This window comes from Trichosurus vulpecula, chromosome 6 (genome assembly GCF_011100635.1).
Source record: "Trichosurus vulpecula isolate mTriVul1 chromosome 6, mTriVul1.pri, whole genome shotgun sequence".
Taxonomy (NCBI): domain Eukaryota; kingdom Metazoa; phylum Chordata; class Mammalia; order Diprotodontia; family Phalangeridae; genus Trichosurus; species Trichosurus vulpecula.
Window position 1 is genome coordinate 84518352 of NC_050578.1, and position 27770 is coordinate 84546121.

Below are 27770 nucleotides of genomic sequence, written 5' to 3' on the forward strand. Positions count from 1 at the left end.
CCCCCACCTTCCCGGAGCAGCCGCGGAGAGGCGCAGGTGGAGACAGCGCGCCCCCGCGGCGGGGGCTTCGGCCGCGGGAGCCCTAGAGATGGCTGCGGGGACCAGGCTGGAGGACGTGAGTGCGCTCGGGGCGGGCGCGGCCAGGGGCTCCCGGCGTTGCGGGGCGGGGCCTGGAGCAGAAAAGCTGCCATCCTCCCCACCCCCTCCGAGCGCCCCACCCCGCGCGGTAACCTGGAAGGGAGGTCGGGGCGCAGCTAAAAGCCGCGTACGGCGGAGAGGAACTTCCTTAGGAGAGGCACACTCGCTGGCACTGTGCGCCCTGGGGAGGGGACTGCACCCTGGGAAGGGGGGAAGGGGAGGCACCTGGGGAGGACACCTGCAGAGGCTGTGCGCTCTGGGAAGGGGCCCCTTGCAGCAGCTGTGCGCGCTAGGAAGGGTTCGCCAGGAGGTCTGTACGCCTTGGGGATGGGAGGCCAGCTGTGCCCGAGAGGCTGAGCTTTGGTCATGGGGCGGCCGCAGGGCTAGGTGCCGGCGCGGGTGCTTAGGGTGTCCCTTTGCGCCGCCCCAGATGCGCAGCTGGCCCCCAGTTCCACGCTTTTGCTCGGGAAACGGCTTTGCTTCTAGTCGCGTCCCGGAACTCGGCTTTTTCACGTGACTGTGCGTCTGACCTGCCGGTTGTGCCACCGGCATCTGGCTGGGCTGGAAGCCGGTCGGATCGCCCGGAGCCAGGGTTAGGTCACAAGAAAGGGAACTAGGGGCAACACCTCTCTAGTGGCGGATGCCCCGCCCCGGCTCTGCGGCACTTGGCCCGGGCCGCGGCTGTGATGAGTGCGGCAACCACGTGAAGCCTTGTCAGTGTCGGCGCCCGGAAGCACCGCTTTCAAAATGAAAAGGCGCTGCACCTGGTTTTGCAGGAATAAGCGACGCTTCCCCCACCCATTGAGGAGGCAAGCAGCGTGATACCCGCTACACACGTGAAGTCACTTAAAATATTTCCATGCTAGCCATTTTTGGGGAAAAAGGCAAAAAACTATGCTTCGTTCCCCACCCAAAGTTCTCTTTCTCGAGGTTGGATAGCATTTTTTATCACGAGTTTTTTGAAATTGTTGTGGATCATTATTTTGATCAATAGCTAAGTCTTTGGCAGTTGATAATCGTTACAACATTATTGTTACTGTGTACGAAGTTCTCCTGCCTCTGCTCACTTTGCCCCATTTCATATTCACCTCCCAGGTTTTTCTGAAACCATCCCCCTTGTCATTTCTTATAACGCAATAGTATTCCTTGTCCCGGTTTCTTAGCCTCTCTAGGCTGCAGTTTCCTCATCTGTAAAATGAGGAACCTGGACCAAAATTCTCCTAAGGTTGCTCTTGGGGGAACATAAAACCTTGAGGAGGAAGAGCTGGGCTGTTATCTGCAATGAATTGCAGGGTCTACAATAGATGATTAAACTTCTATTTCTTCTGGTTTTGTGAACTAAAGGGTTGGGGGACGAGGGGCATAGCAAAAGTGAAACTGACTCTTCTCAAAAATTCTCAAAATCCTCTTTCCCTTCCCCTCTTCACGCTCCCCCCCCCCCAAAAAAACCAACAAACCACAAACATTTCATGCGGAAGAACCTACATTGGATTACCCTTTTCACATCTGTGCCTAGGTTGGCCTTTCTTTTCTTCAGAACAGTGATTACTCCTGAAAAAGGAATGTAAATACTGTTTTCCAGTTCCCTCCGGGCGCCGCCTGGGAGGGCTTTATGTGAATCTGCCTGCCCTTGGAGTAGGCACATGTGTTACTCTGACTCTTTGCTTGACAAGGTGTCACCTGGATCTTTGCACCCTTAACCCTTTTTCACTGTGCCCAGGGCCATAGGTCACACAAACTTCCTAAATGAGGAGAGAGATATTTTACTCTTTGTTTACTCCATGATAGGTGAGTGAGATGAATACCCTTTTTTTGTCCCAGATGATGTTATGGTCTATGAAAATAAACATGAATGTAATCTCAGTGTATAATAACTAATGCTATAAGAATATATGATATACTTCTATTTTTGTGTAATCAATATCTGGAAATGGTGTTTTTTTTAACTGCTGATTAATAAACATTTTTTAAAAAAAATGTTAGGAGGGAAGTGAATAGAATGGAAAGGTATGAGAGTTACCTAGCCAAGTTCCAACCAGATGCCTAAAAAACTGAGGCAGAGTTGCATTATATGGGGTGACCCCAAAGTTTTAGTACAGTAAAAACTAGTAAAGTTTAAAACTGTAGTAAGACTTTTGGGGACACCCTGTGTATGATCAGTTAGTCAACAAACATTTATTAAATGATTACTGTGTGCCACTAATAGAGCTCTAAGCTGAAGCCTTTCACATCCATCATCTCATATGAACCTCACAACAACCCTTTGAGATAAATATTTTCAGAGTCATGTTCTCTTTTATAAATGTGGAAATTGAGGACCAGAAGTTGTAAATGACTTGCCCACACTAATAAATATTAGAGGTGGCATTTGAACCTTGGTCTTCCTGATTATAGGTCTAGTCGTGTGTTCAGCCCACCCTGTTTAGAGTGGTAAGGCTTTTTAAAAAATTTTTTTTTTTTTTTTTGCAAATGCATAAGCTAAATCCCAGAGGGATGTCACTACTTGCCTGTTTTACTTGAAAAATTGTCTTTGTCATTTAACATTTTTAAAAACAATATTCCCCCCAATTACGTGTAAAAAATTTTTTAAACATTTTTTTAAATTAAATTTTGAGTTCCAAATTCTTTCCCTACCTCTCATTTTGCAGGGATGTCTAGACTTGTGATTTTATCTCTACTGGGAGCCTCTGGTGTGGAACCTTCTCACACAGATGCAAATCATCAACTGTAACTTAGTCTTAGAAAGTTGCCTGGCACTGTGAGAAGTTAAAGAACTTGCCCACGGTCACGTAGCTAATATGTATAAGACTTGAACACAGATTTTTCTGAGTCCATGGCCTGCCCTTAGTTAAACCACAGCACTCTAATGAACTCTTACCATTATTGAACTTTTCATTTGTTCATTCCTTGACTGCCAGTTAGATGGTAAGCCCTTTGAGGGTAGGAGACACTTCCTTCTGCTTCTAGTAGTTGAAACTCAGTGGTTTTTCAGGAAAAATATTCCTAGAATGCAGTAAGCCTCTCAATGTATGAAACACCTTTTCAAACTTCATGTTATAGAACTGGTTTTGTGAATACCATCCAAGAATGTACTGATTTTTGATTTTTCTCCCCCTTTAGGGTTCACTGGATCTTACGCAAAGTTTGGAAGATGACCCTCTTCTAGAAGCCCAGCTTTTGCCACAACATCCGTTGCATGTTCATTTCAGACCTAGATTCCATCCCCTTCCTACTGTCATCATAGCAAATCTCCTCTTGCTAATACATGTAAGTCTGTGGGGACTTTTTTTTTTTATTTTGGGGAAAAAGTGCTAGGCTCACCAAGGAGTACGTCAGAGACAAAGCAGTAACTTTTTTTGCTTCAGCTTGTGAATGCTGGAGAATCTGGATTAGAATAAGGATGCTATTTCTGCTGCAAAGTAGATTACTATAAAAAGAAACATGGCCTAGTGGATAGAGAGCCACTTTAGAGACAAGATCTTGGTTTTGAGGGCCACCTTTGATGCATACTGACTGTGATCTTAGGCAAGTCAGAGGATTTCAGGTAATTTTGAAGAATAAAAGGTTCAGAACAGGCCCCAGTCTGAACTGGTAGGTTCAGAAGTTCACAGTCTGGGGAAAAAAACACACACACTCTTTTATATACACATGTATGTGTGCATATATGTACATACATCCGTAGCCCCCTAAAAGTTAGCTATTACTACTGTCAGTTATTCTAATGCCTTTCCCTAGATGGGACAGCGTCTGCCTGGGCCATGACATCTGGATGAAAGCACTTCATGAAAACACTTGCCACAGTGGAGCCAAAAATTATTATTATTATTATTATTATTATTATTATACTTCCTCCTTGGTGCTTGTTGCAATGATAGTGGTCAGAAGAGTAACTGTTACCTATCCGACCTGTTGGCTATTTTAAGTGTATTCAAAGGAGTTGATTAGTTACTTTGTTTGATTTTTCAAAGGCTTATTACTTCACAGAGTCTAGGTTAGGGATTCTTGACCTTTTTTGTAGGTGTCATGGAGCCCCATTGACAGTCTGGTGAAGACTGAAACCCTTCTCAGAATCATGTTTTTTAAATAAAATACAAAGGATTACAAAAGAGAGCCAATTTTACTGAAATACATCGTCATCACACTATTTTAAAATTCAGGAGTGGAGAACCTCTGGCCTCTAGGTCCTCAAGTTTGGCCCTTTGATTGAATTCAAACTTGGTTCGGTGAAGTTTCAGTTCAAAGGGCTGCACTTGAGGACCTAGAGGGCCATGTGTGGCGTCAAGGCCACACTCCTGGGTTAAATACCCTGGGACTAGGTGATCAGAGTATTAATCTTGTTAATAGAGAAGTATGTATGTGGGTAATTCAGTTATGGAAATGAGAAGGACCTTGATCATCATGTGGTCCAAATTTCTTCTTTTACCCATTTGGAAACGAGCACAGTGGGGTTAAGCTACTCAACCATAATCATACTTGGGGAGTTGCCGAGCTATGCAGGAATTCTCTTAAATATGCCGCTTCTTAATTAGGATGATTTTTTTTTCTTTTATTAATTGCCCAGAATGAATTTAATGTCTATGAGCCTATTTCTTCAACTGTAAAATGAGGAGTTTAGGTTAGATGGCTTCTAAAGGTCCTTCCAACTATAAATTTGTGATCCCATGAACTCATGAAGAAAAGCCCATTATAATGCACCTCTTAGTTTTAAAAAGTTAAAGTTTTAAGCCCTCCCGTATTACATTATTTCTTGGGAGTTGTTGATTATTTGAACTAGATGTCTTTCAGATGTTGTTTTTACACATCTGAATAGCTAATCTTTTCACTTAAATAATATTCTAATACATCTTCGATCCCATCAGAGTAGGCATTCCATCCAATGATGAATTTCCCCATTTCTCCAACTCATCCTATGTAACCATAGTCGTGTCCTCTCACAGATTCACCCATGCAGCCTCATCCAACCTGCTGAGGGCTTTCCTTGATGAATTCTCTTAACAGTGCAGGGCACGTGGGTCATCTCTGTCTGTCAGTACTACTCTGTTCCCTTTTTTTTTTTTTTCTGCCAGACATTTTTCTCATGGCATCCTTTTATACCACCTTTTCAACATAATTCCTTGTTTGTAATGTTTCGTTGCTTGTTCATGCCTACCATGCACCCTCCATTGCCCTTTGGGTGGTCATAGATTTAGAGCTAGAAGGGACCTTAGAGGTTTAGTGTCCAAATTGTACAAATTTGAATTTTTTTAACAAATATAAAAACTGATGGTCATGGAATGTTACAGGCCCAGTGTCAGAGACAGGATTTGGACCCTGGTCGTCTTCAGTGTCAGTTCTTTGGAGACCACTGACTTGAAAAGCTATACAAAATACTGCATTTCTAGAATTATGTTCCATTTATTTGATAGTCTTGTGACCAAAATCACAGGACTATAGGAATATAAAATTCAATTCAATCCTTCATCTCCTATTCTTGCTTTTAAAAATTGAGAAAAATGATTGAATTTAGGATAGAAAAAGTGATGTGTGTGTTTAGCCTCAAAGCCTAACCTTGGTACTTTTTTTCCCCTCTAGGTTGTATTTGTCATTTTAGCATTTTTAACAGGTTTGCTTTGTTCTTATCCTAATCCAAATGAGGACAAATGCCCAGGAAACTACATCAACCCACTTAAAGTTCAGACTGTGGTCATCCTTGGAAAAGTGATTTTATGGGTTCTGCATGTACTTCTTGAACGTTATATCCAGTATCAGCATAGCCAAGTGAGAAACCAAGGCTACATCATCATCTATAGATCCACAAGGCATCTTAAAAGACTGTCGTTAATGATACACTCTACTGGTAAGCCTACCTCCCTCTCAGAGCTTTTTGCATTTAAAAAAAAAAAATGTGGTTTTGGTGCCTTGGCTTTTTTAGACCACAATCCTTCCCCAGTGTATTCTCCTTTGTCCTTTTCTTTGTGATAAAGGAAAACAGCTAGGCAGTACTAAAGGACAAGATTTGCAACATTTTTCATCTGAAATGTCTTAACTCTGCTGAGAAGAGGCAACTGTTTCAGCATCTGTCCATCAAAGCCAAGGTTATTTTTTTTTAATCTGAGTTCAGCTCCTTTTTCATATTGTTTTTACTTTTATTATAATCATTCTGTCTGTTGTCTTGGTTTTGGGTTTTTTTCGGCTCAGCATGAATTCATCCTATGCTTCTGTGTCCTTCCTATGCTTCTGCATTGTCATGTCCATCGTTCCTATGGGTTCAGTAATGTTACATCATAGAACAGTTTTTTCATTCTCTCCAACCTTTTTTTTTTTTTTTTTTTTTTGGCTATCTTTTCAAAAGTCCACCTCCTGACTTGGGTAGGACTGGGGTGAGGATCTCAAGTTTTAAATTGGGTTTGCTATGGTTTTCTTATTCGAAACCCTATAGTAATCTCACTTCTTGGCCCCATCTAATGCTGGAAATGTCAGATGATTGTAAAAGAATTATATATGGCAACAAAAACTTTCTTCTGTTTCTGTAAACTCCTGGTAGAACCTGGGAAAATGACCTCAGATCACTGGATTTTCCTTTCTTGTCACATGGATGAGGTGAGAATGTTATACTTCACCCCGAAGCAGTGTGGTACATAGGACAAATGATTAGGGGAACTAGGTATGAAATAGTCATCTTTAATTCCCTCCAGGGAAATTGTCTTTTACACCAGGGGAATTGTCCTTTCTCTATACTCCTATACTGCCCGTTTGCTGCTTGGTTGCTTAACCTCCTTGCCAGATTTATCTCCTCCAGGCTCCAAGCCATCAACTTCCAGATATCTGCTCAGACTGTGTACCCCTTGGACTGGACCCATCCAGGCAGGGACCGCTCTATGCTCCTTGCCAGCAGGAAGCAATTTCAGAAGCTGAGACCTTTGTCCCTGACCCCAAAAGAATTTGGGTCCCATTTGTTTGAGGGGGGAATGATGGGGTTTAGACTGTGGGAATACCCTTGGACCCCAAAAGAATTTGGGTCCTATTTGAGGGAGGAATGATAAGGGCACAGTCTCTGGGAACCCCCTTAAACTCTCCTTGAATCTTCCCACTTGATCTGGCCTTGGCCTGAGGCTATAACCTTACATTATCATTAGGCCCAAATCTCTACCTACCCTTGCCCTTTATTGTGCAGCTACTTGCTTGATACTGTCAATATCCATGCCTTCAGCTACTTCCCACCCTTAATTCCATTCTCTTGGTTCCTGGAGTCTGACCTCATCTTGGTCCTCCTTAGACTCCTCCTCTAGTCACCCCAGACCACCCCTCAATCCCTCCTACAATATTTGTATATATAATCTCCATCTTGCTTCCATGAAGATGCTCAGATTCAATCTAGCTCAGCTTATATTGCATCTGTCCTGCTTGTGAAAACAGGCATCATAAAGGGTGGGATTTCTTAAGACAACCCATTATGGTGAATCCCTATTAAACTTTGTCTTTTTCCTTGGCTGAACAAAAAAAAAAAAGAATGCTATACTTCTTCCCAAGTCATTCTGGTTTGTGGGTCACCTTTATATAATGTTTCACAATTTAGGAGAAGCTTTTCTTGAAGTGGTCCATTGGGGTGAGTACAGGTATTATCTTCTTTCTTTTTCTTTTTTGTAAGGGCAGGGAGAAAATGGAAGCGACAGAAATAAATTTTTAAAAACAAGAAATAGATTAATGGACTTCCAAACTCTAACTTTTGACCTGTCAACAAAGCCCTGAATAGTTGGAATGCTTTGCCCAATGACTAAACCTTAAGAGCACTTTTGCGTGCTCCTATAATTCAACATTCTTTCATTCAGCAAGAATTTATAAGGTGAATACTATATACCAGACACAGTGCTAATTTTAGGTGTTTAGATGATCTCAGTATACAAAAGTGGAGCTGGGAAAATCTGTCCCTGAACAACCAGCAAAACATTATAATTGTTTTTTCTAGGGTCAGTGCTGTGCCTTCCACCGAAGAAGAGATTTGAGTTGGAGGAAATAAATTATTGCTTTTTGACTCTTCCTTGGGAGTGAGAAGTAGAAAAAACTTACTTTTTTTTAAACTGGGTAAATTCTTCCTCAGGAAGTAGCTGCCTCAAGGCAATTCTGGTCAGACATTCAAGTGCCATGAGGGTTAGAACAGGCTCTCTGGAAGTGAGAAGAATGGATGATGATCAAGACCAGGGGTTGGTTCTTCACCTTTTTTGTATCCTGGATGCCTGTGGCAGTCTGGTAAAGCTTTTCATCTCTTCTCAGAGCCCTGCTTTAAAATAATGGTACATTTAAGTGAAAATAAGCTACATTTCAGTTAGAGGTTAGTGAAAAGGAAGATACGTTTTTTTTTCCCCTACAAGTTCACAGACTCCCTGAAATATCTGTTCTAGATCCTTCTAAAGGGGAATAGTTGAAGCTGTCCCTGTGGACTCCTTCATTACATCTGCTTCTTAGTATTTCTAGTTTCCTTAAAACTCGGCTCAAAATCTACCGCCTTTCTGATTTCCTGCCTCCTCTTTTCTGAATTTATCTTGATTTTTTTTGGTATATACTTATACATGAGCCTGTGATCACTCCTGATAGACTATGAGCTTCTTGAGGCCAGGGACTGTTTTCGTTTTTTGCTTTGCATACCCAATCAGTGGCACGTGATGCTTATTTTTTGCTAATTCTTTGGGCCTGTATTTTGGATCTCGGGATCTCAACAAAGGATTTCGTGTGCATGAGAGCTGGCTTTTTTCTCAGTGGCCTGGAAAATGAAATTAATCGGACCTGGTTTAGGTTGTTTGAGGTCTTCCTTTGTGAGAATCCCATGTTTTGTTTTATTTTTTAGTTTCTCTACCTTTCTATCAGAGACCATCCTGAAGTATTTTTAATCTAGATTAAAATTGCTATCTTAGAACATCTGAGAACTCTGCAACCGAAAAACTGAGTAAAGATGAGTGAATTAAAAAAAAAAAGTCATGTGAAGAGGCTCCCTCTCTGAGAGACCTTGAGAATCAGCCCTGACCTGTGGATGGCAGTGTGTCCAGCCTCTCCATGAGGATGAGAGTTGGCAGTTTAAAAAAAAAAAAGCCCCTCCTTGTCTAAAATGATTTAGTCTCTGCCTTCCACCTCTTAAGAAGGTGAATTTGGTAGATTCTAGGGAAGCCTAGGTTGATTCTTGCACAGCATACTTTGGCCATAAGGGGTCACTGTATCCTACATGGTAAGAGCAGCAACCCCCGTGTTAGTACTGAAAGAGCAGTGAACAGGAAGGATTCTACTAACTAAAGCAGAATATCCATTTTTCAAGTATTAGTTCAGTAATGATATTTTTGATTTAACCTTTATCTTACTTGACTTTTAAAAAATTAACAAGCATTCTCTTCCACTTATAAAAAAAAAAAGCTATTTTTCTCCCTCCCCTTTCCCAGAGAGCCATCCTATATAGCAGAATAGTTTTTAAAAGAAAAAAAAAAGAGAGGGATGAGAAAAAACAGTTGGCAAAACAAATCAATAAATTTTTTAAATCTGAAAATATATGAAATGCCCCATACCCATGAGCCTCCTAACTTCTCCAAAGGAGTAGAGGGAGATGTTTTCTCATATCTCTTCTCTGAGGCCAAGCTTTTCCCCCTCCCTTTTTAAACAAAACCCCTTCACCAAGTATGCATAGCTGAAACAACAAATTCCCACACTGGCCATGATGGGAAATATAGGCCTTATTCCATAACTCGAGTCCATCACTTCTCTGTCAAAAGGCAGGTAGCATGTTTCCGTTAGTCCTCTAAAATTGTAATTGGGCATTGCATTGATCAGAGTCCTCAAGCCTTTCAAAATTGTCTAGTGATGGTATTCTCCTAGGCCATCCACAAAACTATTTTAAAGTCATTGAAACTTTATAACAAGCTATCTGTGAGTTTTAGATTAAGAACCGACTGATTTAGAAGCAGATCCAATCATTTGATTAACCACCATGGGGGAAGGAGGAAGGAAAATGGAAGTTAAGTGAGTTACCTAAGGTCGAATAGCTAGTATCTGAGGTTATATTTGAGCTTGGGTCTTCTTGACTCCAGGCCTGGCACTGTAACTAGATACTGCATCTGCTGGGTGCCTTCTAGACCGGGAATTGTAGGATGTCCTAGCATCATATAGCCTATATTCTTGACCTAGGTACAGGCTGCTTAGTCAAGTAGGAACCCCCTAAGCCAGAGCTTCCTTGAATGTCACTGGTGGGAATCCCAAATTAATTTCTCTCAGCCATATGGATTGGGAGTGTGGCCACTTAATTGTGCATGTTACTGTTAAGCACAATAAAGAGAAATGAGTTTGGGGCCCTTTATTGTAATAAATATCAGTGGATTACATTGATGAGTTTCAGGGGTTCCTAATTGCTAGATGTAGCAGGTAGTAATTTTTGCTCGGTTCCTGGGTGCCTATCATGAAACAATCCTGTAAGATTTGTTGTTATTGTTTAAGTCCTTTTTTTTTTTTTAAGTATGTCTTCATGTCTTAAACACATTTCAGTCAAATGGAATAAAAGCAGATACTTCTATGAATCAGCTGGAAACCTTATGGATATGGCCACTAGGTAGAGCTGTGAGCTTATGTCATTTTGAAATTCATTTGTATCTTCTATCCAGGTCTGCTCTAGAGTCATACTATATAATCTTGTGCAATAAAATTGAATTTACTTTAGAACATTTTTATTCTTTTTTATGTCTTTTTTTTAATCACCTTAATTTATAAATAAATGCCTCCCCACTAACCTACCCAGTGAGTTAGCCTTTGTAACAGATTTTAAAAAGAGAAGAAAGGTAGGTCAGCAAAGCCCAATCAACATATTCACCATATCTGACAGCATATGTAATATTCCATAGCCATAATTGCCCATTTATTCATAGTAAAGAGAAGTGCATTTTCCCACTCTTTTCTGAGGCTAAGCCAGGTCATTATAAGTATACAATGTTCAGTCACTTGTCTTGTACTTTGTGGTGTTCTGGTCATTGTGTGTATTGATTTCTAGATTATGCTTATTTCCTCTTCATTAGTTCACAGAAGTTTTCCATGCTTCTCTAAATCCTCCTAATTCATTATTTCTTCCAATCTTCCAATATTCCATTACATTCATATACCATAATTGCTTAGTATTTGCCCAGTTGATATTCTCTATCTTTGTTACCATGAAAAGGGCTTCTGTTATAGAACATCTTAAAAAAATTAAAATTCCTTTGAAAATCACATGTAGTCCAGCATTTGTAATGGTACAGTCATGTTATCTAGGCAGAACAGTTTCTCTCATTTTTTAAAGCTCTCCTCCCCCAATTTTAAAAAGTATAATTGTTTTGAGACCAACTACCAATTAGGTCTCCCCAAAGGTGATTTACTAGCAGCATGACTACATGCTAATATGATTTTTGGGGGAATGGGACATGTTAGAACAGAGCTAAAGTGAAAAGTGACTTTTGTATGTAATTTAAACTTGGCTTACTGGTTCATAGTCATTCTGCTTGCACCAACAAGTAAGAGATCCCTTCTCTTCTTTGGACTAAGCAAACATTTTCCAGATCAAGAAAACCACTAGGAAAAAAAGGAAATTGAAAATCATTTCCTCTTTGTACGTTTTCAAATTAGTGATACAAAAAAGTAAGCTTAAAAACAACTCTGAGAAGTATGCCATAGGCTTACTGGGAGAGTATCACCATGGAGGGATGATTAAGGGGGAAATGGCATTCATCTAAGTGAACTACATAAGCCATCACCATCCTAGGTATTTCTGTCTTGTACAAGCATATCTATCTTTATGAAGTGGACACTGCAAAAAAAAAAAAGTATATTGTGATTTTAATTGGATTATTTTATATGTATAAAGGGATCTATTTATGGGAATCCTGTTTTGAAACCTTTTTTTTTTAAAACAAAGAATCACTCTAACCTATTTTTTATGTTTAGAATTAAATTTTATCTTTAATATTTTTAAGCTTCTAGTGATAATAGCCGACCTTTATATAGGCATCATTTAAAGGATGGAAAGCACTCTCTATCCATTATTTTATGTGGTCCTCACTACTGTGCTGTGAGGTAAATTGTTATCTTTGTTTTAAAGGTCCAAAAACAAGATGACTTGCCTATGGTTACGCAGCAGGTATCCCAATGTGGGATTTTAGCTAGGTTACTCCTGACCCCAAGTCTGTCGTGCTTCCCACGTACCACCCTGCCTCTCTCCTATTTTAGCTTTTTTCAGGATGTCAGTGGCTTTGATCAGATGGCCTAAGCAATTTCACCTAACACAATTTTGCTTGTGGCTATAACTTATGACTATAATGCTGGAATGTCTGTGGGGCTTTCATACAGGGTTAAGAAACATTCTGTTCTTTACCCCAAATGGTTGGTACCACTCACTTTGGTTTTTATCTTCAGCTTTGTTATATGCTACCATTTTGACTAGGCTGTTGCTTCCTCTTTTGACCGCAAGTGCAGTGTTTTGGCTAATGCTGGGTTTGTGTTCCTTTTGTTAGGCAATGCAGCCCTGCTCCTCATCCTGTGTATACAGCACTCCTTCCCTGATCACGGTCCCCTCTATCTTGACTTCATCCTGGCAGTCCTGGCCTTGGAACTGATTTGTTCCCTGATATGCCTAGTCATTTACACAGGTGAGAATTACTCATTTTGTCCATCTACCAAGTCTGCCCTTCTTACAGTGGCCTTTTAAAAAAGTACTATATTTCCCTAGTTCAGTCTATAAAGCCCATTATTTTTCCATTACAGTTCCATAATTCCGATACAGTCAGATCTCAGACCTTATTGTATACCAGAGAATTCATACTAGAAAAAAGGTTTGAAAATATAAAGAATGTCAGAAAGCATTCCCTCATAACGAAGACCTTCTTCAGCATCAGGAGATTTGTATTAGAAAGAGGCCCTATAGATGAAACACATGTGGTACTGTTCAGACAACACCGAATCCTTGTTAAACATCTGAAAATTCTTATTGGAGGGAATTCAGAGAAATGCGTAAGTATGAGAAATATTTTCATGCACAGTACAAATCTCACTGAATATCTGAAAATTCATACTATAGAAAAAATGGTCATATATAATTTATCCATAACTCATTGAATTAAATGTATTACTTATAAACATTGTAATAATTTTTGCTTTGTTTATTGATCCCTCCTGTAACTTTTATTTAGTGGGGAAAATTCAGACAATTCATACTAATTGTTATAAGTAATAAATTTAATTCATATTCTGGAAAAAAAATACAATGCATGACGACAACAAAAATACAATGTACAGCCAGTAATTATTTTCTCTACAGCTTGACCAGTAAAGGTTTGGATTCGCACGGACAAAACACTCCACATTCCAAGAAGCCCGAAAGGGTTTTTTTCTTTTATTGTTAAAATACAGGCGAGAAAGACGGAGATTGAAAGTAGCAGAGAAGGAGGCTTAAGAATAATGATAGCAAGGCAATTACTACTAAAATCAAAGTATTTACAATCATCACCGATGTGGGGAGGCTCTAACACCTGAGCACACAAGCTGGGGAATCCTGGGGTACAGCCGTCAGGGTCCTGCTCACGAAGTCACAGGCCAGACGTCTCTTCCATGGGTGAGATTCCAATTTGGGGTCTGAATCTTATGGCATAAATAATACTGGGAACAAAGAAGGCATCAGGCCAGGTGTTTTTGGCAAATGCTGCATCTTATGCAAGGCCCTGAAAGGAGGCCGATCCCTTCAAAGTCTCCAAGCGCAGCGCGTCCTTGGAGTGGCTAGTTCCAGGACACTGGTCTGTCTCAGGGTCTTGGCCAGGACCCAGGGAGGAACCTCCCTCTTGTGTTCGCAGGGCTTTCTACTTTAGGAGATAAGACTTGTGCCAGATTTGCAATTGAGTCAAGTTAAGAGGGGCTAACTTTGCAATTGCATCAAGGCCTTGGTTTGTATAATCTTATGTACGTAAGAGGGGTTAAATCTTACCCCTTCACAGCTGTGACCTCGAATTGGCTCTTAGCGCCAGCCTCTTTGGTGTTCTCATTTTGAAATCAGCAGGAAAGTGTTACCATGACCAGTAGCCATGATTATTCTGAACTAATTTTAAACATAAGCTTTTGTTGACTTGAAGAAACTTTTCATGAGATTGGATAATATGTTCACCAAATGTTTAAGTAGAAAATGATAAAGTGAAATAGTTTCACATGCAAATGTGTATTTAATACTAATTTACCATTGGGTGCTATTTAGTACCTCGCTATTAATTAAATTTTGGGTTTTGTCTCTTCCTTGAATCAGTCCTAAAACTGTAATTAAAGGAAGTTTTGTATATTTATACGAAAGGTATTTATAACAGTACATGTTTTCTAGTGACTAGAATAGATGAGGGTGACTGTTAAATTCATTTAAGTTTGTTCTTTACTTATTGTATTCTCCGTGAGTATTTGATGGTATTAATAACAAGCATTTATACAACACTTTAAAGCATTTTAGATACGTTAACTCATTTGATTTTCACCTTGTGTGGTAGGTGTTATTATCTCCATCTTATAAATGAGGAAACTGAGACGTAGGTTAAGTGACTTGTCCAGGGTCACACAGTTCCTAAGTGACTGAGGCAAGGTTTGACCTGTCAAGTCTTCCTGACTCCAAATCTGACACTGTATCCACTATGCCACCTAGCTGCCCCTAACAAGTCCTTTATGATGTAGGTGATAGTGATGTAAGTAAAAATATCACATGCTCTGGAGATTAAGTTTTTAAAATACACTATGAAGAACTTCAGTTTTGAACTTAAAATTAATTGGGCACTGACTTACATGGATAAGAATAGCAATTATTTTTGTAATTCATTGCTTTGTATAACTTTGCAGTTAAAAAATAACTGACTACAGTCTTCTTTTAAATCACAGATTCCTCTACACAATTAGAATTTTTATTTGGAAAAAAATTCTCTTTACATAACCCTTCAGCATCATTGTGTAAATCACATTACACCTGTAAATTAATCTGATTTCCAAAAGGTGAGATGTGAGCGAGAGGGACATTTGGCAGGTCAGAAGACATTTTCTTAGGGCCTTGTGGTGATCCCTCTGTTGAACGCTGGGGAACAGACGCAGGAGGAAGAATAGTCTCTGTCCTCATAGAGTTTATAATGTGGTCAGGGGAGGGGATACAGATGAATGCCAAATAAATCAGGGGAAAACATAGTAAAAGGACAAAATTCTATGTGAGATCCAAAGAGAGATTACTTCCAATTAAAGGGGAAAAGGGAAGTTTTTGTTGTTGGTTTCTTGCTGTGGTTTGTGGTAATTGGCAGTCAGTATGGTATCTCTTATTAGAGTTGATTGATAATCCAGTGTACTGCTCTTGCGGTATACTATTTGATTTGATGACAATAGGGCACTTTAAATTCTACAAGATATTTTACTTACACGCATTCTCCTCTGAATATCACAACCCTGTTAGATTCCACAGGTATCTTCATTCCCGTTTCACAGATGAGAAAGCTGAGCTCCAGAGACTTTCAGTGATTTGTCCATGGTGGCACAGCTGGTAAGGGTTGGAGGAGACGGGATTTAGATCTAGGTTTTCCTGACCCCAACTCCAGCATTTTTTCCATTATGCTACATTGCCCCTATCTGCTAAGAAGCACTCTCAGTGGTTTATATTCCTTTTGTGGGATGTCATCCAGTTGGGATGGCCCAACACTAATGAAACTAGTAGATGATAAACTTTAATTTATACTCATAAAAAGGCACTAGTTAACCATGCAGCAAAAACCAAAAATATGTGCGTAATGCTAACTTTATGTCCTATTGGCTCTTGGAAAAAAGGAAAGGGAAGAAGGGAAAACCTGACTAGTGTTGGGGGTGGGGGCATCAAGGTGGAGCAGTGGATAGAGCTGCTGGGACTGCAGTCGGGAAGACCTGAATTTATATCCTGTCTAGCTGGGACCCTGGGCAAGTCACTTAACCGTTATCTGCCTCAGTTTCCTCCTCTGCAAAATGGGGATAATAATAGCCCTTCTCTCCCAGAGTTGTTTTGGGGATCATACGAGATAATAATTCTGCTTGGCACAGCGCCTGGCACATAGTAAGCACTATGTAAATGTTAGCTATTATCATACCTGTGATTAATTCATCATGCAAATTCAAGTTTACTTTGGTAAAGTGATCCCAATCTCTGGAGTAAATCTTTAGTTAACTTGTTGCCTGCGTTAGTTCTGTTCTGTATCTGACCCATTACCTGAAATGACTGGAGATGATGTCTGAGCTTGAATGCAGAGTCATTCAGTTGGGCATTTGAGAGGCTCTCTGCCACTTTTTGTGGCCCTAGCCGTGAGTGTCCACAGTTATACCACGAAGCAGGGGTAAATATTTAAACCCAGGCTAGTTTTTAATTTTTAATTTTATATCAGCTTTCAGAGCAGCCTTTTCCACTGATGAAGTCAATAACTTTGCTTTCTGGTTTTCTTAATTAGGAAAGTGGTTTTGCATTAGTCACATTTTAACTGCAGTTGGGTCTGCCCAGTTTAACTCTTGGTGGTGGGTGGGGGACAGAGGAGGTTCTGTCCAAATTTCAATGCCTCCGCCATGGCACCCAGGAAAATCATTGTCAGGATCACTCACATGAACGAGATTGTTTCAACTGTAAGAAGTTCCATCATGCTAAATTTGATCCGTGCCTCCTGTTTTCTTCAAATTAAATCCACCCGGTTTCAGCATCCATTAAAGTTGCTTTGTAGTCATCAGAACTCCCTCGTGAAATGGAAGAAGATTTACATGGCACGTAAGGCCACCCAATTCTTCAGAGGGTTAATGCTTTTGAACACACTCCTCTTTTGGCTGATGATCTGAAAGAAGAGTGGAAAACACATTCTGGGTGGTCTAATTTGACACCAGTATCGTTGTAATTACATGATGTCTTTGAATTACAAAACTCCGAATCCGTATGATTTGGTGTTGGAAACTTTAGTGCAGGTGTGTCTTAACCTTTTTGTGTGTAATTGCAGTCTGGGAAAGCTCACGGACACCTTCTCAGAATAATGTTTTTAAATGATTGAAGGAAATTTCAATTAGAGGTGAGCAAATATAAAGATGTAATTTTTTTTCCTTATCCAAATTCATGGAGCCTCTGAAATCTTAACCCCAGATTAACAACTGTTGTAGTTGAAGGTAGGTCATTTACACAGGGCAACCTTGACTACCTAAGAGTTTTTTTTTTTAAACTGTAACATTACTCAGATTGTCACTGCTTATAAAAGGATTTTATAATATATTAAAATGTTGCTGCCCTAAAATGTAGCACTTTTACAGGAGCGGCCCCTGAGATAAACATCCTTCTACCTGGTTATTTTGCTTTTTTTCTTAAGTTTTTAACCTGGGAGTCTAATTTAGAAATCAGTCTTAGAAAACGTATGTGCCTGTTGTTTGTCTCCTAAGAATGAGTTTGAACTTTGTTGAAACTTTAATAAGCCTTCCAGAATCAGCAAATTGAGAATCTGCTTCTAGTTCTTAGCTGGTTACTCTGCACCCCATATTTCACACTGAGTATTTAAAAGAAAGGGGGGAGGGGAGTACAACGTGTTCCTTTTTTATCTGGCCTCTTAACTTTAGCTGGGCCAACAGCCAATGGAAAGCCATGTTGCCTTTGAAGCTGAGATGCATCTTCTCCAGCCCATTTACTAAATACAATCATTTCTTTTTCTGATTGTGAGACTTTACACCTGTTCAGAGCAGCAGGGCTTTGCACAGGGCCTTACAAATCCATCAGGTTTAGGTTTGGACCAACTGACCCGATTGGTCAAATTTTATTGCAAAAGCTAAACATACTCAGTTCTACCTTTTCATTTCTTCAGGGATTCCATTGGCTCGAACATGTCCATTTATTCCAGTTACATACTACAGAAAGTCAGGGGTGTTTATCATAATGAGGACTGAGAACTACTTCTGGCAGATATTCCCTTCCTGGGGAAGATGAGGCCTAATTGACCGTCTTGTCTTTGGCTGTCTAAAACTCATGACAGGCATGGAGTATACAAATTCTCAAACATGCTTATTGGTTGTCAGGTGTGAAAGATGTAGCTATGTAGCTCTTTGTTTTTTGCCAGTCACTGTTAACAAGAAATACAGCATATTTTTTTTTCCCTTTATGCCTCGAGGATGAATTCCTGTTACCAGATTTTCTGGGCTTTCTAGGTTTTTACCTTGTGGTGTGTGGGATCTGTGGGTAGATTCTGGGGATGGCGGGGAGGGGTGTCTATGAACTTGAATGGAAAACAAAATTGTACATCTTTATATTAGCTAATTTCTAACTGAAAGTTAGCTTTTCCTTCAATTATTTTTAAAACATTATTTATTTTCCCACATTTATTTTGTTTTTAATTTATTAACAGGTTGTGGTATAAGAACATTATTCTGAGAAGGGATCCATAGGTTTCACCAGACGGCTAGAGAGATCTACAACTCTCAAAAATGTTAGGCCCTGGCTTTCAACATTTTTGGTCCATTTTAGTGTTAAAGAGGATGGGGGCAGGTGGAAGTGGTGTAAATAAGGTATCCAAAAGGTACAACTTTTCATTCAGGTATTTTTGGTTTAAATTACTTAAGCGTTTAACAACCTTGTCATCACTTCTGTGACTTATATGCAACTGCCTGTGGCCCTTGAGAGGATATGACTTGTTCAGGGACAGGATCTGAACCCAGGATATCCTGACTGAGACTGGCTCTCGATCCACTTAATATTCAGTTGAAGAATTCACAGTAAATCAGTAATTTAGTTTGGAAAAGCCTGTGATGAAGGATAAGTACAGTTGATCTACATATTAAGTTCTCATGGTCACGTGTATTTAAAAGTTTGGTTTGTTTTCCCCAAAGTACAGTAGTATACAGTCTGTTGTTTAGAGGGTTGAAGCTTTATGGCACTAATGAATAATATTTTTTTAGGGAATAACACTATGTAGTGACTAACATAAAAATATCTTAGAAGTATGGCACCAGAAGAAACTATCCACATGCTTTTAATGGAACACTCCTGTTTCTGCCTGATTGGATGTAGTACAAATAGCTTTGTCTCCATTTTGTGGATGAGGAAAATAAAGTCAAAAGTTTGCTCAGTCGCATGGTGCTAGGGCTGAGACCAGAACCCAGGCTTTTAGACTTCTGACCAGTCCTTTGCCATCTCATGTGGCTTTTGCTTTTTAAAACCACACTTTTTTCCCCATGACTTATGTTTCATACTTTGAGGACATAAACCGTGACATCAGCTTGTTAAATGTATAGTGGTTTCAGCACTTCCTCTGTGCGATGTGTCGTGTTTGGAGGGGCAGGGCAGCCCCGTAGAATCTTATTTTTAAACTTCTGTTTTTATTTGGTGGTTTTAAAATGTTCAGAAGAAGAAAGCCTGGCTTTCCCTTAAGAAATGAACCAAGATAGAGAACTACTTACTAGAAGGGAGAGCTCTCCATCGATTCAGAGTCCCACAACAGACAAGGGCAAGCAGCTTCCATTGTAAGAAGGGTATTTTATAACTGCTTGCCAAAAAGGCAGCATCTTAGTACTAAGAGCTGTGGAAGGGAGAGCGAAGAATAGTTAATACTCACAAAGTAATAGCAAGTTGGCATACCATCACCGCCTGGTCTAAAAAGTCCATTCAAAGCTTTCCTACCTAGATTGGAAGAGATCCCAGGGGCCATCTGATCAAATGTCTTCATTTTTCAGTTAAGGATACTGAGGCGTAGGGAGGTTATGTGACTTTCCCAGTGCGGTCACACAGGTAACAAGTATCAAGTAGGATTTGAACCCAGGTCCTTTCAAACTAAGAACCTGACCACCATTTAATTTTCTTTTTTTCTTAAGAACTGGGTCCCCACAGTGAGTAGAGTACCAGCCCTGGAGTCAGGAGGACCTGAGTTCAAATTCGGCCTCAGGCATTTGACACACTTACTAGCTGTGTGACCTTGGGCAAGTCAACCCCAATTGCCCTGCCTTCCCCCCCTCAGGAAAAAAAAACACTCAAAAAACCAAACGGGAGTCTCCTTATCTTGCTCAAGCTAGAGAGGTGGGAACTAATCACAGGCCAAAACCCAATGCTAAATGGCACGGTGCTCTGTTTACAACCCATTTGTCCCTTTTTAGACACCCTGGACCTTCTCCCAGTTCTCATAGCCCACTACACATCAGAACTCGAGAGCTTAAAGAGATGTGCCACCCTGCTGTTCCCAGCTTAATTTTTCAACCTAATCTCTTGTTCCTCCCCCTGAATGAACCTCTTTTTCAGCTACCTCTGCTTCCTCAGTGAGCTCTGCAGTCCCTGTGATTTGCCACCTCTCCTTTCACTCAGGCTGCCTACCTGGAATGCCCTCCTTGGTTTCTGTCCATCCAAATCCTTTACTTCAGAGTTTTCCATGAGGCTTTTCCCTTCCCTGATGTTACTGGTTTTGCCAGGTCAGAAAGTAATGGTGACCTCTTCCCTGACTTTGTATATGGCATGTTTTTCTTACCATGGACATTCTAAACCATTTCCGTATTCCTCCTCATCATAATAGTTAATATTTTATATAGTGCTTTATGGTTTGCAGCACACTTTAGAAATACCTCATTTGATCCTTGAGACAACCCTGGCAGGTAAGTGCTGTTATGATCCCCATTTTACAGATGAGGAAACTCAGGCAGACAGAGGTTAAGTGACTTACCTAGGACCACATGGCCAGTAAGAGTCTGAGGCTGAATTTGAATTCAGTTCTGATTCTAGGTGCAAAATTAACCAGTGTCACCTAGCTGCCCTTAACCCTTTCCCCAGCCCTTTTAGTCTTGGCTAATGACTTTCCTCCTGTATTTTGATTTGATTTGATTTTTTAAAATTTCATTTATTTTATACTGAACTTAAGAAATTAAAGTTATCATGTAACCTTTTCTTTTTCCTCTCCTCCTCCCTTTCCCATCCCTGCTCTAGAGATGGTTACATTAGACACAAATATTTATATATGTAAAACTATTCTACACATACTTCTTTTTATCAGTTCTTTCTCTGGAGGCAGAGAGTGTGTTCCTTTATATATCCTTTGTAATTAATTTCCTTCTATGTTTTGTAGCATTTCTCATTGTATAAATTAACCTACTGGTTCATGTATCTCATCTCCCCTATTAGACTGTCAGTTTCTTTAGGGCAGGGGCCATATTGTCTTACCTATCTTTGTATCACTCATAGTGAAGAGGTTAAATAAAAATGAATATGGTAGGGAACCATATGTTTTTAGGGGTGCTCGAGACTCCAAAATACGGACACACTGGGTCCTGCCGAAAGAATTCGACTCAAACCTCAGCCAAGGAAAAAGACAAAGTTTATTAGGGGTTCACCATAATGGGTTGTCTTAAGAAATCCCACCCTTTGTGATTCCTGTTTTCTCACAAGTGGGCCAGATTCAATCTACTGGGCTAGATTGAATCTGAGCACCTCCATGGAGGCAAGATGGAGATTATATACACACAAAGATTGTGGGAGGGATTGAGGGGTGGTATGGGGTGACTAGAAGAGGGGTTTAGGGAGGGTCTTAAGGAGTCTAAGGAGGAGCTTGATGGGACCTGGATGAGGTCAGACCCTAGGAACCTAGAGAATGGGATTCAAGGGTGGGAAGTAGGTGAAGGCATGGCTATTGGTAGTATCAAGGTTGGGAAGTAACTTCTGGCATGCATATTGTTTGTAACAATAAAGGGCAAGGCTAGGTAGAGATTTGGGCCTAATGATAATGTAAGGTTATACCCTCAGGCCAAGGCCAGATCAAGCAGGGAAGATTTAAGGAGAGTTCAAGGTAGGGGTTTTTTCCAGGGCCTATAAACAAATGGGCCTTTTTGGGTTAGAAAAAAAGGTCTCCGTTTGGGGCCTGTACCCCATCAATAGTACCTAACACTGTTACTTGTAAGAGGCACTCAAATGTTTTTTTTTTTTATCAAAAGATCATGTATTCTGTATTTTTAAAATGCAAATCTCGGTTATAAGAAGGGTGGGAAGGAGGAGGAATATAGAAGCGATGCAAAAACAAAAGATCGTGATAAAAATTCATCTTTAAAAAATGCACACTCTTACCCAGACAAGAATAACTCTTATTGTTTTGTCATTTTAGTGAAAATAAGAAGATTTAATAAAGCCAAGCCAAGACCTGATATAATTGAAGAAGAGAACATGTATGCGTATGCTAATAATAGTACCTCAGAGACCGGATTCAGGTAATAATGAAGGGGGAAACCTGAGGACAATGGAGTGAGTGTTCAGGGGAGGAAGAGGTATTTTCTTTAAGAATTAGAATTCTTCACTTACTAGCTGTGTGACCTTGGGCAAGTCACTTAACCCCAATTGCACTGCCTTCCCTCCTCCACAAAACAAAACAAACAAAAAAAAGAATTAGAACTTCTTAAAAGCCAAGAAAAAACACTTGAATACTTAGCATTGTGAATGTTTACATAGCTGTGTTTCTGAGATCTGGTTTGACACCCTCATTTTGCAGATGAAGAAGTTACTTCTCCAACAATCATGAATTTAGAACTGGAAGAGAGATGAGGTTTTCTAATCCAGAGGTGTTAAATACTCTTGGCATGGCCAGATTAACGTGGAATTGGGAAATATTTGACAGAATAAAAGTTCAGTAGAACATAGATAATGTCAACATATGGTTTCCTAAGTCATTATGTGGTCTGCAGGGATCTTTTTGTATGCATAATGGTCCTTGTTTCTATTTGAGTTTGATACCTCTGACCTAATCCAGTCTCCTCATTTTGCAAATGAAGCTAAGTGACCCACTAGACAAGGCAGGGGCAAGGTCACAAGTTGGGTTCAGTTTCTGCCTCTGACCCTGTAATAGTAATTAAGGTGGGACTTTTTGCTTTTCTTCTCTTAAGTGCCTTTAATGATTCTGGCCTTTGTTTGAATGGGGCCGATAAAGTGGGATCTTTTTGTCTTGGTTATTTCTCAGCACAGAGACAATTGGGAGCCATTTGTATATGAGGTGATACTGGGGATGGGGAACTATCCCACACCCAACCTGGGTGTGGTCAGAGCCCTCAGGGCTCTGAAGAGATTAAAACTGAGGACAGCCTAGCTTTGACTTTTGGGGGCACATTCATGGAAGGATTGTCGAGACTCTGGGCAAGCTTTGCAACCCAGATGTTGGCACTGGTAACTATGTATTGTGATTTGAATCAGATAAGGTCTGTCTGTTGATGTTTGTAATTTCTCTTTGTATTTGCCTTGAAGTTCAGGGTGCTGGCTTTTTACCCTGAACTGTGAATGATATTTGTATGAGATTTGTGAACCCCTTAAAGTTACTTTCCTTAGTAAAGCAGATCAAAGAACCTGTGTTGGCAGCTTTCTGTGTGCTGGATTTTGGTGGATCGTACACCCCTACAGTAGCTGCTAGCTGGATTGTTGATACAGACCCATAGTAGCTTTGTGACCATGGGCCAGCCGTTTCACCTCTTGGTACCCCAGGCAGCCCCCTAGGACTCTTAATTCCTTACCGGGTCCTTATTCTTTGCCTCCATCACCATCAGAAGTTACCATCCCAGGTTCCTCTACAACAAAGAAATCAAAACAACAAAAACAAAACAATGAAAATTAGGTTTTTCCCAGCTTTTTTCCAAGTGTTTTTTTTTTTTTGATACTGTGAAAGAGGGAGAAAGCATGAAGGCAGTAGGTGTTAGAGGAGGAGCGAAGAAACCTCTAATTGTGGGGACAAGAGTACAGAAAGAGTACACGTCCCTGGTGACCCGTTAGCAGGCAAAGAGTGCTCTGTTGGTGGTGCTCCTTGGGATGAATTTAAGCATGGAGTGCCACCATTGAGTTAGCTCTTTGATGGATTAAGCATTTGACAGACTTTGTTGCGCTTGATCTCAGGGAGTCATATATTTAAAAAAAAAATTTAGATGAAGCCAAGCCATAAGATGGGTAGAATTATTGAAGTTTTTACTTTCGAATTCTCTTCTGTACTACCCAGTTCAAAAACAAAACCAATCCGTTCATATAAAGTAGCCTTTACCAAATCCTTTCTGTCATTGTTCTCAAGGGTGATTCCTTTGGCGTGGTTTCTCAGAGTGATTTCATTAGTGATGGTTTTGGGGGATTTTAGGGGTATGCATTGTGGTTTAGACTGTTGAGATGTGGAAAGAGCTAAGCCATAGACAAACTATTAAGGATCTATGACTTATTCTCAGTTGTTGTATCACAAGTTTGGCATGGCTGTGGTCATTCTTATAAAGAGAAATCAGCTCTTCATTTTTTTTTTAAGCACCTTTTTGATACCTGACACTTAGGAAGTTTGTTCTCTATCTTGAATTAGTATTAACAGCCTTCTGGCATCTCCTTAAAAGAGCCCCTGATTTTTTAAACCTATAAATTCTAACCAATCACTGAAGCAAATAGACATGTTTCAAAAGACATTAATTCTCAGAATTCTCTATTCACTTCCAACGTGGTTATTGCAAAAAGGACAAATATAATCAAAATTCTTTATATTCTTGCTTAGTAACTATTAAAAAAAGACAATCTTTATTTAAAAAAAAAATAGTGCAGCTAGATGGTGCAGTAGAAAGAGGCCTGGAGTCAGAAGACCTGAGTTCAAATTTGATCTCTAATGCTTACTAGCTATGTGACTCTGGGCAAGTCACTTAACCTTGTTTGCCTCAATTTCCTCATCTGTAAAAAGAGCTGGAGAAGGAAATGGCAAATCACTCCAGTATCTGCCAAGAAAACTCTAAATGGGGTCATGAAGAGGTGGACAAAACTGAAAAATTACCGAACGACAACAAAAAGTCTTACACGCTTGTTTTTCATTAAAATGTTGGTTTTTTGTGTGAATTGTTCTCCAGATTCTCCTCATTTCATTCTGTAAGAGTTCATACCACTCTTCCTAGGTTTCCCTGAAATTGACTCCCTTCCATCATTTCTTATGACACAATAAGATTCCATTACATTCATGTACCAAAATTTGTTCAGCCATTCCTCAGATGATGGGAACCCCCTTGGTTTCCAGTTCTTTGCTACTACAGAAAGAACTACTACAAAAATATTTTTTATATGCGAGTCCTTTTCCAATTTATTTGCTGTCTTTGGGGTATGCCTAGGTTTTCTTTAGAAATTGGCTCAAATGGCTCTCTCCATTTGCTAAATAGTCAAGATATGAATAGGCAGGTTCCTAAGGAAGAAATACAAACTATCAATACCTATAAAAAAATGCTGCAAATCACTAATAATTAAAAAAGTGCAAATTAAAGCAACTCTGTGGTTTTCCCTCACACATCCCCAAAAAGGGAATATAACAGTGATAAGAAAAAGGGCATGTTAAATTACCGTTGGTGGAGTTGTGAATTGATCCAGCCATTCTGGAAAGCACTTTGTAAATGTGTCCAAAAGTTACTGAATAATGCATACCATTTGACCCAAGGGATAACTCAACTAGTTCCTGTACCCCTAAGAGATCATACTGGTTTAATTGCTAAATGAGACCAGAATCTTCTTTTGTACTTTTAGACTATCTTCCAGGTTTAAGTTAGCTTTTTTTTTTTTTGCTCATAATTAACTTCAGGTATCCTTTATTTTGATTAATTAGGATAGTTCTATTATCTGTAGCAGATTCTGACAGTGCCACTGAAGTAAAGCAATAACAAGCCTTGTTTCAAAGGATTTTTTCTCATTATTTCCAAGTTAATACAATGAACGCCCATTAAATGGAAGAGTGTATGGTTGAGAGCCTCCAAAATGGGGGCTTGTTAACAAGTCTGTATATTTTGAGAAATTATCACCTAGAGAAATTCAGTTCTTAACCATATAGAGCTTAGCAGATTAAGAAAAACTCATTCCAGGAGTGATAAAAGTATTCTGCCTAATGGAAGTTGCTCAGAGACTATCAATAAGCACCTTTTTTCCTTTTGTGTGTTTTATAACCTGTTATGCCTTATTTATTTACAGGACTAGTTCCAGTCTAGAAGAAGTAGTTGAAAAGCAAGGAGATATTATAGAATACCTGAAACGACACAATGCCCTGTTAAGTAAGCGACTACTGGCCTTCACATCCCCAGATTCAGCTTCTCAGCCAAGTGGAGAGTGAAGTCTCCCAAATTTCAACATTTCTAGAATAATCCAAAATAAAACAGTTCACACTGGACTTTCAGACAAGCTGCTAGAATTCAATTGGAGCTTTTGCTGCCTGGTTTTTAAAAATATTTGATGTTGGAAACTTGAATTTTGTTTTCAGGTATGCTGGACTTCTGTTGCTACGACTAAGGTTTCTTCCATATTTGAAAAATCCATTTCTATGATTAGTATTTAAAAATGTATAGGCTTACAGATACCCATTTTCCCCTAGCCCTTAACATAATAGGTTTGAATTAACTACTCAGTTTCCTTACAGATGTAATTCCAACTTTTCTCTTGTTAATGCATCCAGATTGACAGCTTGCTCTTTATAGAGGTAGTTAATCATTCCAGAGAAATTTCTAAATGAGTTCAGTATAAATGTGTTAAGTTTGCTGAAGCCACGGTGATTGTGTAAGGCAAAAAAGGACCCTCAGAACCTTTTTACATGACTACCTTGTGGTGTTGGGCAGAAACTCAGTTCACTCCCACTAAGGCAGTCATTAGAAAATTTACAACATTGCTGAATTGCCTTGTATGAAAGGGACCTTGTACAGTTGACAAAAAGTAAACTGAATTTGTTTCTCTAGTCTTGTCTTACTTGGAATTTAGAGATAAGGCCAAATTTCGAACCTGACATGTTCAGTTACTGATATAGTCCATGAAAGATGGTGATTAGTCAATTACATTATTTCCCCCCTGCCAGATAAAATTTTAGTTGACACATTTGCCATGGGTACATTAAATGCTTCTTTAGGAAAACCTGATATATTTTTTTTAGCTTTAGTGTTCTATTTTTTGGACAGTGGTTAATCTTGTGGGTAGGAAGAATGGGTTTCTCTAGTGTATCAGAATATATTTATAGAAACTTGTGTATATAATATGACATATTATGTATACATGTATATTTATCTTGTATTTGAAGACTCAGAATAGTTTAATTATACATCACTTGCAAGATGTGTGCAGTATTAAGCTTATCACTTTCATTACTACTTTTTAATTAGTGAATGAAGTGATATATCCTCTTAAAGGTGATTGTCTCACCTCCAAACATTGAGAGAGACGGTGTCTGTCTGTCTTTCTTTCTTTCTGTCTTTCTGTGTCTTTTAGGATGGAAATATATACTAGATGTAGTTTCTGACAGGTTGAAGTGTGTCTGAGCCCTTTTTTAAACTCCAGGTTTTATCTGGGTTTCCTGCTTTGTACTGATCAATGTATACCTTAATGCCATGCCATTTCAGGAAGTCTCTCCTTTATTCTAAGAAAAGCTATTATACTCTACCTTCAACTTTCCCACCATTCTTTTAGTAGGAGGAGACAGATTATTTTCAACTCAGTTTGGTGTCTGCAATTCCATTTTAATTATTTCGTAAGAATTATGGAATATGCTTTGGTTTAAATAACAGGTATGTTCTGGAGACTTTTTTTTTTTAGGATACTCAGGTTTTGACATGTGTGTGTATGCTCGTCTGTACTTCGTTTCTAACTGAATAATAAATACTTTGAAATATTCAAACAATAAATATTACTGAGAAAGTTG

The 27770-nt window shown here is 39.5% G+C and overlaps 1 protein-coding gene across 1 annotated transcript; it reads left to right on the top strand.

Moving 5' to 3' along the window:
* On the top strand, positions 1 to 27770 carry TMEM192 (transmembrane protein 192). The gene is made up of 6 exons (XM_036765645.1): positions 1 to 115; positions 3259 to 3405; positions 5710 to 5974; positions 12627 to 12761; positions 22227 to 22329; positions 26063 to 27770. The coding sequence occupies exons 1-6, from the start codon at positions 89 to 91 to the stop codon at positions 26199 to 26201; spliced, it is 816 nt and encodes a 271-aa protein (XP_036621540.1). The 5' UTR covers positions 1 to 88; the 3' UTR covers positions 26202 to 27770.